The sequence below is a fragment of the Coloeus monedula genome (genome assembly GCF_965178545.1).
Source record: "Coloeus monedula genome assembly, chromosome: 2".
Taxonomy (NCBI): Eukaryota; Metazoa; Chordata; class Aves; order Passeriformes; family Corvidae; genus Coloeus; species Coloeus monedula.
The window spans coordinates 119,019,183-119,031,878 of NC_138782.1; the positions used below are offsets into that span (position 1 = coordinate 119,019,183).

The 12,696-nt window shown below is 51.1% G+C and overlaps 1 protein-coding gene across 1 annotated transcript in view; it reads left to right on the plus strand.

Moving 5' to 3' along the window:
* EFR3B (EFR3 homolog B) overlaps nucleotides 1–12,696 on the plus strand; it is a gene marked incomplete at its 3' end in the record, with an annotated part of 52,206 nt that overhangs the window by 13,899 nt on the left and 25,611 nt on the right. Inside the window, exons 5-8 of the mRNA XM_082277059.1 lie at nucleotides 1,220–1,354; nucleotides 4,218–4,296; nucleotides 5,008–5,143; nucleotides 6,652–6,807. Coding sequence (XP_082133185.1) covers nucleotides 1,220–1,354; nucleotides 4,218–4,296; nucleotides 5,008–5,143; nucleotides 6,652–6,807 — 506 coding nt within the window. The remainder of the gene's footprint in view (nucleotides 1–1,219; nucleotides 1,355–4,217; nucleotides 4,297–5,007; nucleotides 5,144–6,651; nucleotides 6,808–12,696) is intronic.

The window sequence follows — 12,696 nt, forward strand, 5'->3', positions numbered from 1 at the left end:
CCCTCATTCCCATTTCCCCCCTCATTCCCACTTTTCCCCCTCATTCCCACTTTTCCCCCCCATTCCCCACTTTTCCCCCTCATTCCCACTTTTCCCCCCATTCCCACTTTCCCCTCCCATTCCCACTTTCCCCCTCATTCCCACTTTCCCCTCCCATTCCCACTTTTCCCCTCCCATTCCCACTTTTCCCCCTCATTCCCACTTTTCCCCCCATTCCCACTTTCCCCCCTCATTCCCACTTTTCCCCTCTCATTCCCACTTTTCCCCTCCCATTCCCCACTTTCCCCTCCCATTCCCACTTTTCCCCCTCATTCCACTTTCCCCTCCCATTCCCACTTCCCCCTCATTCCCACTTTTCCCCCTCATTCCCACTTTTCCCCTCTCATTCCCACTTTCCCCCTCATCCCACTTTTCCCTCCCATTCCCACTTTCCCCCCTCATTCCCACTTTTCCCCCCTCATTCCCACTTTCCCCCCTCATTCCCACTTTTCCCCCCTCATTCCCACTTTCCCCCCTCATTCCCACTTTCCCCCTCATCCACTTTCCCCTCATTCCCCACTTTTCCCCCTCATTCCCACTTTTCTCCCCTCATTCCCACTTTTCCCTCCCATTCCCACTTTTCCCCCTCATTCCCACTTTTCCCCCTCCCATTCCCACTTTCCCCCCTCATTCCCACTTTCCCCCCTCATTCCCACTTTCTCCCCTCCCATTCCCACTTTTCCCCCTCATTCCCACTTTTCCCCCTCTCATTCCCCACTTTCCCCCCTCATTCCCACTTTTCCCCCTCCATTCCCACTTTTCCCCCTCATTCCCACTTTTCCCCCCTCATTCCCACTTTTCCCCCCTCATTCCCACTTTTCCCCTCCCATTCCCACTTTTCCCCCTCTCATTCCCACTTTTCCCCCTCCCATTCCCACTTTTCCCCCTCATTCCCACTTTTCCCCTCCCATTCCCACTTTCCCCCCTCCTTCCCACTTTTCCCCTCCCATTCCCACTTTCCCCCCTCATTCCCACTTTTCCCCCCTCATTCCCACTTTTCCCCTCCATTCCCACTTTTCCCCCTCATTCCCACTTTTCCCCTCCCTTTCCCACTTTCCCCCCTCATTCCCACTTTTCCCTCCCCTTCCCACTTTTCCCCCTCATTCCCACTTTTCCCCCCTCATTCCCACTTTTCCCCCCTCATTCCCACTTTTCCCCCTCATTCCCGTTTTCCCGGCAGCCGCTCGCCCTCCCCACTTCAGGCGGCCGACACGGAGCAGGAGATCCCGGCCGAGCTGGCCGAGCGCTGCCTCCGGGAATTGTTGGGAAGAGCGGCCTTCGGGAATATCAAGAACGCCATCAAGCCCGTGCTCACGTGAGTCGCAATTCCAGGAAAAAAAACCGGGAATTCTCTGCCTCTCCTCGCACCTTCCCGCTGCCTTCCGGCCCGGCGGAATCCCCTCTGGAGCCGCATTTGTGTCCCGGCAATTCCCGAGAATTCCGAGAATCCCGAGGGGTGATCCCGCTGAGGATTGGGGGGGGGTTCATTCCCGGTTTTCCTGCTAATTCCATGTTTTCCCTGGAATTCGCCCTGTTCCCTGGAATTTTCTGCTTTCCCTGGAATTCCCTTTCCCCCTGGGATTCCCTGTTTCCTCTGTTTTCCCTGCAATTCCCTGTTTTCCCTCTCATTCCCTGTTTCTCCTGGAATTCCCTTTCCCCCCTGTTATTCCCTGTTATTCCCTGTTATTCCCTGTTTTCCCTGGAATTCCCTTTCTCCCCTGTTATTCCCTGTTTTCCCGGTTTCCCTGTTATTCCCTGTTTTCCCTGTTTCCCTGGAATTCCCTGTCTTCCCTGGAATTCCCTGGAATTCCCTCTTTTCCCTCTTTTCACTGGAATTCCCTGTTTTCCCTGGAATTCCCTTTTCCCCCCGGAATTCCCTGTTTCCCTGTTATTCCCTGGAATTCCCTGGAATTCCCTCTTTTCCCTGTTTTCCTTAGAATGCCCTGTTTTCCCTGGAATTCCCTCTTTTCCCTGTTTCCCCTGTTTACCCTGGAATTCCCCGTTTTCCCTGGAATTCCCTTTTCCCCCTGGAATTCCCTTTGGCCCCTGTTATTCCCTGTTTTCCCTGTTTCCCTGGAATTCCCTGTTTTCCCTGGAATTCCCTGGAATTCCCTCTTTTCCCTCTTTTCCCTGGAATTCCCTGTTTTCCCTGGAATTCCCTTTTCCCCCCGGAATTCCCTGTTTCCCTGGAATTCCCTGTTTTCCCTGGAATTCCCTCTTTTCCCTGTTTTCCCTGGAATTCCCTTTGCCCCCTGTTATTCCCTGGTTTTTCCTGGAATTCCCTCTTTTCCCTGTTTCCCCTGTTTTCCCTCTCATTCCCTGTTTCCCCTGGAATTCCCTTTCTCCCCTGTTATTCCCTGTTTTCCCGGTTTCCCTGTTATTCCCTGTTTTCCCTGTTTTCCCTGGAATTCCCTGGAATTCCCTCTTTTCCCTGTTTTCCCTAGAATTCCCTGTTTTCCCTGGAATTCCCTCTTCCCCCTGTTATTCCCTGTTTTCCCCTTCTGCCCCTGGAATTCCCTGTTTCTCTGGAATTCCCTGGAATTCCCTGTTTTCCCTGCAATTCCCCGTTTTCCCTCTCATTCCCTGTTTCCCTGGAATTCCATTTCCCCCCTGTTATTCCCTGTTTTCCCTGTTTCCCTGGAATTCCCTGTTTTCCCTGGAATTCCCTGGAATTCCCTCTTTTCCCTCTTTTCCCTGGAATTCCCTGTTTTCCCTGGAATTCCCTTTTCCCCCCGGAATTCCCTGTTTCCCTGTTATTCCCTGTTATTCCCTGGAATTCCCTCTTTTCCCTCTTTTCCCTAGAATTCCCTGTTTTCCCTGGAATTCCCTTTTCCCCCCGGAATTCCCTGTTTCCCTGTTATTCCCTGGAATTCCCTGGAATTCCCTGTTTCCCCTGTTATCCCGTTATCCCATTTTCCTGCTGTTATTCCCTGTTATTCCCTGTTTTCCCTGTTATTCCCTGTTTTCCCTGTTTCCCTGGAATTCCCTGTTTTCCCTGGAATTCCCTCTTCCCCCTGTTATTCCCTGTTTTCCCCTTCTCCCCCTGGAATTCCCTGTTTTCCCGATTTCCCTGGAATTCCCTGTTCCCCCTGTTTTCCCCTGTTTTCCTTTTTTCCCCTGGAATTCCCTGTTATTCCCGGTCATTCCCTGTTTTCCCATTATCCCCTCGAATTCCCTGTTATTTTCTGGTATTCCCTGTTTCCCTGCTGTCATTCCCTGGTTTCCCCTGGAATTCCCCCTTTTCCTGCTGTCATTCCCTGTTCTCCCGTTATTCCCCTCTTTCCCCTGGAATTCCTGGTTATTCCCTGTTATTCCCCTGTTTCCCTGCTGGAATTCCCTGGAATTCCCTGTTTTCCCCTGTTTTCCCCTGTTATCTTCTGTCATTCCCTGTTATTCCCTGTTTTCCCCTGTTATCCCCTGATATTCCCTGTGATCCCCTGATATTCCCTGTTTTCCGGCTGTTATTCCCTGTTTTCCGGCTGTTATTCCCTGTTATCCCCTGATATTCCCTGTTTTCCAGCTGATATTCTCTGTTTTCCTGCTGTTATTCCCTGTTACTCCCTGTTTTCCCTGTTATCCCCTGTTATTCCCTGTTTTCCTGCTGATATTCCCTGTTTTCCGGCTGTTATTCCCTGTTATCCCCTGATATTCCCTGTTTTCCAGCTGATATTCCCTGTGATCCCCTGATATTCCCTGTTTTCCGGCTGTTATTCCCTGTTTTCCGGCTGTTATTCCCTGTTACTCCCTGATATTCCCTGTTATCCCCTGATATTCCCTGTTTTCCGGCTGTTATTCCCTGTTTTCCGGCTGTTATTCCCTGTTACTCCCTGTATTCCCTGTTATCCCCTGATATTCCCTGTTTTCCGGCTGTTATTCCCTGTTTTCCGGCTGTTATTCCCTGTTTTCCAACTGATATTCCCTGTTTTCCGGCTGTTATTCCCTGTTATCCCCTGATATTCCCTGTTTTCCAACTGATATTCCCTGTTTTCCGGCTGTTATTCCCTGTTTTCCGGCTGTTATTCCCTGTTATCCCCTGATATTCCCCGTGATCCCCTGATATTCCCTGTTTTCCTGCTGTTATTCCCTGTTATCCCCCGATATTCCCTGTTTTCCAGCTGATATTCCCTGTTTCCCGGCTGATATTCCCTGTTTTCCAGCTGATATTCCCTGTTTTCCAGCCACCTGGACAACCACTCCCTGTGGGAGCCCAAGGTCTTTGCCAGGGGCTGCTTCCGGATCATCATGTACTCCATCCAGGTGGGAATTCCGCCATCAGCGGGAAGCTCGGCGCTCGGGATGGGAATTCCGGGATCATCGGGAAGCTCGGCGCTCGGGATGAGCCGGATCCCGTCGGCGAATTCCAGAGGGATCCCGGATCCAGCCCCAGAAGGGCTGGGAATGGGAGGGAGGGAATGGCAGGCTGGGCTGGGAATGCCGGGGGAAGGCGGGGCCGGGCTGGGCGCCGGATCCCGGGGATTTTTGGGATGAGCCCATCCCGGATGTGTTATCCCGCTTTTTTCCCCTGGGAATTCCCTTTGGATTCAGCCCAGCCGTGCTCTGCTGGGAGAATTCCCACCGGGAATTCCCACATTTCCCAGCCCCGCTCCCATTCTTGGTTTTCCATCCCAGAAATTCCCCCCATCCCAGATTTGGAACGATCCCGGAATTTCCCGCTGGAAGATCCCGATGATTCCTTTGTGGTGTGGATTTCCTTGGGAATTCCCGGCCGGAATCCGATCGTTTCTCCCGGAAATCCCAAGGAATTCCCAAAAATCCCTCCATCCCCACAACTCCCCCCGTCCTTTTCCCCGTGGAAACCTCTCCAAGCTTTTCCCGGAATTCCGGCGAACCGGATTCTCTCCGGTGCCTCCCGCTTTTCCATCCAGAAGTTTCTCGGGAATACCGCGGCATCCGGCGCCTCCGGATGATTCCCGGCAGTCGGCGGTGACATTCCCGATGTTTTTCCAGCCCCAGCATTCCCACCTGGTGATCCAGCAGCTCCTGGGACACCTGGACGCAAACAGCCGGAGCGCGGCGCCGATCCGGGCGGGAATCGTCGAGGTGCTCTCGGAAGCGGCCGTGATCGCCGCCTCCGGATCCGTGGGTGCGCGGCCATCCCGGGAATTCCCGGGGAATTCGGGAAAGGGCTCCCGCTGGAATTGCGGGAAAGGCTCTGGGATGAGCCGAGGGTGCGGGATCACCTCGGGAGAATCCCGGGATTCTGGGATCGGTTCTGGGCCGTTCCTGAGCTCCTGAACTCAGGGAGGAGTGGAATTCCAGGGTTTCTTTGGGAATTTGGGAAGAGGCTCCCACTGGAATTGCGGGAAGGGCTCTGGGATGAGCCGAGGGTGCGGGATCACCTCGGGAGCATCCCGGGATTCTGGGATCGGTTCTGGGCCATTCCCGAGCTCCGGAATTCCTGGAGCAGCCTGGGAGGGAGGAGTGGAATTCCAGGGTTTCTTTGGGAAATTTGGGAAGAGGCTCCTGGAGGAATTGCAGGAAAGGCTCTGGGATGAGCCGAGGGTGCGGGATCACCTCGGGAGAATCCCGGGATTCTGGGATCGGTTCTGGGCCATTCCTGAGCTCCTGAACTCAGGGAGGAGTGGAATTCCAGGGTTTCTTTGGAAATTCGGGAAGGGGCTCCCGCTGGAATTGCGGGAAGGGCTCTGGGATGAGCTCTTTGGGAGCCCCTCGGGAGCATCCCGGGATTCTGGGATCGGTTCTGGGCCATTCCTGAGCTCCGGAATTCCTGGAGCAGCCTGGGAGGGAGGAGTGGAATTCCAGGGTTTCCTTTGGAAATTCGGGAAGGGGCTCCCGCTGGAATTGAGGGAAGGGCTCTGGGATGAGCCGAGGGTGCGGGGTCGCCTCGGGAGCATCCCGGGATTCTGGGATCGGTTCTGGGCCGTTCCTGAGCTCCTGAACTCAGGGAGGAGTGGAATTCCAGGGTTTCTTTGGGAATTCGGGAAAGGGCTCCTGGAGGAATTGCGGGAAAGGCTCTGGGATGAGCCGAGGGTGCGGGATCACCTCGGGAGGATCCCGGGATTCTGGGATCGGTTCTGGGCCGTTCCTGAGCTCCGGAATTCCTGGAGCAGCCTGGGAGGGAGGAGTGGAATTCCAGGGTTTCTTTGGGAATTCGGGAAGAGGCTCCCACTGGAATTGAGGGAAGGGCTCTGGGATGAGCTCTCTGGGAGCCCCTCGGGAGCATCCCAGGATTCTGGGATCGGTTCTGGGCCATTCCTGAGCTCCTGAACTCAGGGAGGAGTGGAATTCCAGGGTTTCTTTGGGAAATTCGGGAAGGGGCTCCCGCTGGAATTGCGGGAAGGGCTCTGGGATGAGCCGAGGGTGCGGGATCACCTCGGGAGCATCCCAGGATTCTGGGATCGGTTCTGGGCCGTTCCTGAGCTCCGGAATTCCTGGAGCAGCCTGGGAGGGAGGAGTGGAATTCCAGCATTTCTGGGAAAACGGGATTTTCCAGCATTTCCCGGGAACGCCGCTCTCTGCTCCCACGGAGCCCCCAAACCCTGCCACTTCCCGGAATTCCGGCCAAAACCTTTCCCGTGGGAATCCCTGCGGCCATTCCCGGCATTCCCGGCATTCCCGATGCCATTCCAGGCCCCACGGTGCTGGAAGTGTTCAACACCCTCCTGCGGCAGCTGCGGCTCAGCATCGACTACGCCCTGACCGGGAGCTACGACTGCGGAGCCGGAGCCCGGAAAACCAAGGAGCACGAGGAGAGAATGTTCCAGGAGGCCGTCATCAAAACCATCGGTGGCAATTCCCGGCATTTTCGGGGCTTTTCTGGGATTTTTCTGGGATTTTTTTGGATTTTTCTGGGATTTTTCTGGGATTTTCTGGGATTTTTTTGGGATTTTTCTGGGTTTTTTTCTGGGTTTTTTCTGGGTTTTTTCTGGGATTTTCCCGGAATTTTTCCCGGATTTTTCTGGGGTTTTCCCGGATTTTTCTGGGATTTTTTTGTGATTTTCTGGGTTTTTTCTGGGATTTTCTGGGGTTTTCCTGGGTTTTTTTTGGGATTTTTCTGGTGGTTTTTTTTGGATTTTCCAGGATTTTTCTGGGGTTTATTTGTGATTTTCCAGGATTTTTCTGGTTTTTTTCTGGGATTTTTTTCTGGGTATTTCTGGGATTTTTTTTTTTATTTTTCTGTTTTTTTTTCTGGGGTTTTTCTGGGGTTTTTCTGGGGTTTTTCTGGGATTTTTCCAGGATTTTTCCGGGATTTTTCTGGGGTTTTCCCGGAACTTTTCCAGGATTTTTCTGGGTTTTTCTGGGATTTTTCAAGGTTTTTTTTGTGATTTTCCAGGATTTTTCTGTTTTTTTTCTGGGTATTTCTGGGATTTTTTTGGGGGGTTTTCTGGGATTTTTCAGGATTTTCTGGGATTTTTTTCTGGGATTTTCTGGGGTTTTCCTGGGGTTTTTTGGGATTTTTCTGGTGGTTTTTTTTTATTTTATAGGATTTTTCTGGGTGTTTTTTTGTGATTTTCCAGGATTTTTCTGGTTTTTTTCTGGGATTTTTTTTCTGGGGTTTTTCCGGGATTTTTCCGGGATTTTTCTGGGATTTTTTCTGGGTTTTTTTCTGTTTTTTTTTCTGGGATTTTTCTGGGATTTTCCTGGAATTTTTCTGGGATTTTTCTGGGGTTTTCTGGGGTTTTCCAGGATTTTTCTGGGGTTTTTTTTGTGATTTTCCAGGATTTTTCTGGGTTTTTTCTGGGATTTTTTCTGGGTATTTCTGAGATTTTGTTTGGGTTTTTCTGGGGTTTTTCAGGATTTTCTGGGATTTTTTTTCTGGGATTTTCTGGGGTTTTCCTGAGGTTTTTTGGGTTTTTTCTGGTGGTTTTTTTTGGATTTTCCAGGATTTTTCTGGGGTTTATTTGTGATTTTCCAGGATTTTTCTGGTTTTTTTCTGGGATTTTTTTCTGGGTATTTCTGGGATTTTTTTTTTTATTTTTCTGGTTTTTTTTCTGGGGTTTTTCTGGGGTTTTTCTGGGGTTTTTCTGGGGTTTTTCTGGGATTTTTCCAGGATTTTTCCGGGATTTTTCTGGGTTTTTTCTGGGTTTTTTCTGGGATTTTTTCTGGGATTTTTCTGGGATTTTTCTGGGATTTTCCCGGAATTTTTCCCGGATTTTTCTGGGGTTTTTTTGTGATTTTCCAGGATTTTTCTGGGTTTTTTCTGGGATTTTCTGGGGTTTTCCTGGGGTTTTTTGGGATTTTTCTGGTGGTTTTTTTTATTTTATAGGATTTTTCTGGGGTTTTTTTTGTGATTTTCCAGGATTTTTCTGGTTTTTTTCTGGGATTTTTTTCTGGGGTTTTCCCGGGATTTTTCCGGGATTTTTCTGGGTTTTTTCTGGGATTTTTTCTGGTTTTTTTCTGGGATTTTTCTGGAATTTTTCTGGGATTTTTCTGGGGTTTTCTGGGGTTTTCCCGGATTTTTCTGGGGTTTTTTTGTGATTTTCTGGGTTTTTTCTGGGATTTTCTGGGGTTTTCCTGGGGTTTTTTGGGATTTTTCTGGTGGTTTTTTTTTGATTTTCCAGGATTTTTCTGGGGTTTATTTGTGATTTTCCAGGATTTTTCTGGTTTTTTTCTGGGATTTTTTTCTGGGTATTTCTGGGATTTTTTTTTTTATTTTTCTGGTTTTTTTTCTGGGGTTTTTCTGGGGTTTTTCTGGGTTTTTTCTGGGATTTTTCCAGGATTTTTCTGGGATTTTTCTGGGGTTTTCCCGGAACTTTTCCAGGATTTTTCTGGGTTTTTCTGGGATTTTTCAAGGGTTTTTTTTGTGACTTTCCAGGATTTTTCTGGTTTTTTTCTGGGTATTTCTGGGATTTTTTTGGGGGGTTTTCTGGGGTTTTTCAGGATTTTCTGGGATTTTTTTCTGGGATTTTCTGGGGTTTTCCTGGGGGTTTTTGGGATTTTTCTGGTGTTTTTTTTTTATTTTATAGGATTTTTCTGTTTTTTTTTTGTGATTTTCCAGGATTTTTCTGGTTTTTTTCTGGGATTTTTTTCTGGGGTTTTTCCGGGATTTTTCCGGGATTTTTCTGGGTTTTTTCTGGGATTTTTTCTGGGTTTTTTCTGGGTTTTTTCTGGGATTTTTCTGGAATTTTTCCGGGATTTTTCTGGGGTTTTCTAGGATTTTTCTGGGGTTTTTTTGTGATTTTCCAGGATTTTTCTGGGTTTTTTCTGGGATTTTTTTTCTGGGTATTTCTGGGATTTTTTTGGGGGGTTTTCTGGGGTTTTTCAGGATTTTCTGGGATTTTCTGGGGTTTTCCTGGGATTTTTTGGGATTTTTCTGGTGTTTTTTTGGATTTTCAAGGATTTTTCAAGGGGTTTTTTGTGATTTTCCAGGATTTTTCTGGGTTTTTTTCTGGGATTTTTTTCTGGGCATTTCTGGGAATTTTTTTTTATTTTTCTGGGATTTTTCTGGGATTTTCTGGGGTTTTCCCAGGGATTTTCGGGGGTCTTTCTGGGGTTTTTCAGGACTTTCTGGGGTTTTCCAGGATTTTTCTGGTTTTTCCCTGGAATTTTCCCAGGATTTTTCTGGGGTTTTCTGGGATTTTTCAAGGTTTTTTTGTGATTTTCCAGGATTTTTCTGGGATTCTTTCTGGGTATTTCTGGTTTTTTTTTTTTTTTTTTTTTTTTTTGGTTTTTCTGGGGTTTTCCAGGATTTTCTGGGATTTTTCTGGATTTTCTGGGGTTTTTCTGGGGTTTTCTGGGATTTTGTCCAGGATTTTTCCGGGATTTTTCTGGGGTTTTTCAGGACTTTCTGGGGTTTTCCAGGATTTTTCTGGGATTTTCCCGGAATTTTTCCGGGATTTTTCTGGGGTTTTCTGGGATTTTTCTGGGTTTTTTCGGGGATTTTTTTCTTGGTTTTTCCGGGGTTTTTCAGGATTTTCTGGGATTTTTCTGGGATTTTTCCGGGATTTTCTGGGATTTTCCTGGGTTTTTCCAGGATTTTCTGGGATTTTCCTGGGTTTTCCAGGATTTTTCTGGGGTTTTTCCGGATTTTCTGGGATTTTTAGGGATTTTTTCTGGATTTTCCCAGGATTTCCCAGGATTTTTCCAGGGTTTTTTTCTGGGATTTTCCAGGATTTTTCTGGTTTTTTTCCGGGATATTTCCAGGAATTTTCTGGGATTTTTCTGGGGTTTTCCAGGATTTTTCGGGGATTTTCCTGGAATTTTTTGGGATTTTTTCTGGGATTTTTTTGTATTTTCCAGGATTTTTTCAGGATTTTTCTGGGTTTCTTTCTGAGGTTTTCCAGGATTTCCTGGAAATTCTTCTGGGGTTTTTCTGGGACTTTCCAGGATTTCCCAGGGCTGGGATTGGGACTGGGATTGGGGCTGGGATTGGGATTGGGAATGGGATTGGGATTGGGGTGGGATTGGGGCTGGAATTGGGATTGGGATTGGGGCCGGGATTGGGATTGGGTTGGGATTGGGAATGGGATCGGGATTGGGAATGGGATTGGAGCTGGGATTGGGGCTGGGATTGGGATTTAGGCTGGGATTGGGGCTGGGATTGGGATTGGGGCCGGAATTAGGGCTGGGATTGGGGCTGGGAATGGGATTGGGGCCGGGATCGGGATCGGGATTGGGATTGGGGCTGGGATCGGGATCGGGATTGGGATTGGGGCTGGGATCGGGGCTGGGATCGGGGCTGGGATTGGGGCTGGGATTGGGGCTGGGATTGGGGCTGGGATTGGGATCGGGGCTGGGAATGGGGCTGGGATTGGGGCTGGGATTGAGATGGGATTGGGGCTGGGATTGGGATGGGATTGGGATTGGGGCTGTGATTGGGAATGGGGCTGGGATTGGGATCAGGGCTGGGAATGGGGCTGGGATTGGGGCTGGGATTGGGATGGGATTGGGGCTGGGATTGGGATGGGATTGGGATTGGGGCTGGGATTGGGAATGGGATTGGGATTGGGATTGAGGCTGGGATTGGGAATGGGATTGAGGCTGGGATTGGGGCTGGGATTGGGATTGGGATTTTGCCGGCATTGGGGCTGGGATTGGGGCCGGAATTAGGGCTGGGATTGGGGCTGGGAATGGGATTGGGGCCGGGATCGGGATCGGGATTGGGATTGGGGCCGGGATCGGGGCTGGGATCGGGGCTGAGATTGGGAATGGGATTGGGATTGGGATTGAGGCTGGGATTGGGGCTGGGATCTCCCGGCTGGAGCTTTCCCAGCTGGAATGTGGCTCAGGAATCTGCAGCTCCCCGGGGCTGGGATCCTGCCGGGATTTCCCGGATCCAGCCAGGATTTCCTGGATCCAGCTGGGGTTTCCTGGATCCAGCCGGGCTCGGAGCGGGCTGGGTGGGAATTCCGTGTAATTTTCCCTCTGTTCTCTCCTCCCCATCCCCGTCCCCATTCCCATTCCAATCTAATTCCCTTTCCCATCCCCATTTCCCATCCCTGTTCCTCTTCCCAATCCCATTCCCACTCCCATCCTAATCCCATTCCTGCTCCTATTCGATTCCCATCCCCATCCCCGCTCCCGTTCCCATTCCCGTTCCGGTTCCCACTCTCATTCCCATTCCCATTCCCATTCCCATTCCCATTCCCATTCCTGCTCTGTTTCCCATTCCCACCATCATTCCCCTTCCTTTTCCACTCCCATTCCCGTTCCTGTCCCTGTGCCAATTCCTGCTCTCATTCCCATTCCCATCCCATCCCCATTCCCCTTCCTTTCCCAATTCCCATTCCCATTCCAATCCAATTCCCATCCCCATTCCTGCTCCCATTCCCATTCCCGTCCCCGTTCCCATCCCCATCCCTGTTCCTGTCCCCAATCCCGTTCCTGTTCCCATCCCCATTCCCATCCCCATTCCCGCTCCCATTCCCATCCCCCTCCCACATCCCCATCCCCGTTCCCATTCCTGTTCCCCTTCCCAATCCCGTTCCTGTTCCCATTCCCATCCCCATTCCCATCCCCGTTCCCTCTCCCATCCCCGTCCCCGTTCCCGTTCCTGTTCCCATTCCCTCCCATCCCCGTTCCCATCCCCGTTCCCGTTCCCGTCCTCGTCCCCGTCCCCTCTCCCATCCCCATCCCCGTTCCCATCCCTGTTCCCGTCCCCGTTCCCTCTTCCATCCCCTCCCCCATCCCCATCCCCGTCCCCGTTCCCGTTCCCGTTCCCTCTCCCATCCCCGTTCCTGTCCCCGTCCCCATCCCCGTCCCCGTTCCCGTTCCCGTTCCCATTCCCCATCTCCCTCCCACATCCCCGTCCCCATCCCCGTCCCCGTTCCGGTTCCCGTTTCCTCTCCCATCCCCATCCCCGTTCCCATCCTCATCCCCGTCCCCATCCCCGTCCCCATCCCCGTTCCCTCTCCCGTTCCCTCTCCCGTTCCCTCTCCCATCCCCGTCCCCATCCCCGTCCCCATCCCCGTTCCCATCCCCGTTCCCTCTCCCTTTCCCCGTTCCCATCCCCATCCCCATCCCCGTCCCCATCCCTGTTCCCATCCCCGTTCCCTCTCCCATCCCCGTTCCCTCTCCCGTTCCCTCTCCCATCCCCTCTCCCATCCCCATCCCCATCCCCGTTCCCATCCCTGTTCCCGTCCCCGTTCCCTCTCCCATCCCCGTTCCCATTCCCATCCCCGTTCCCGTTCCCGTTCCCTCTCCCATCCCCTCCCCCATCCCCTCCCCCATCCCCAT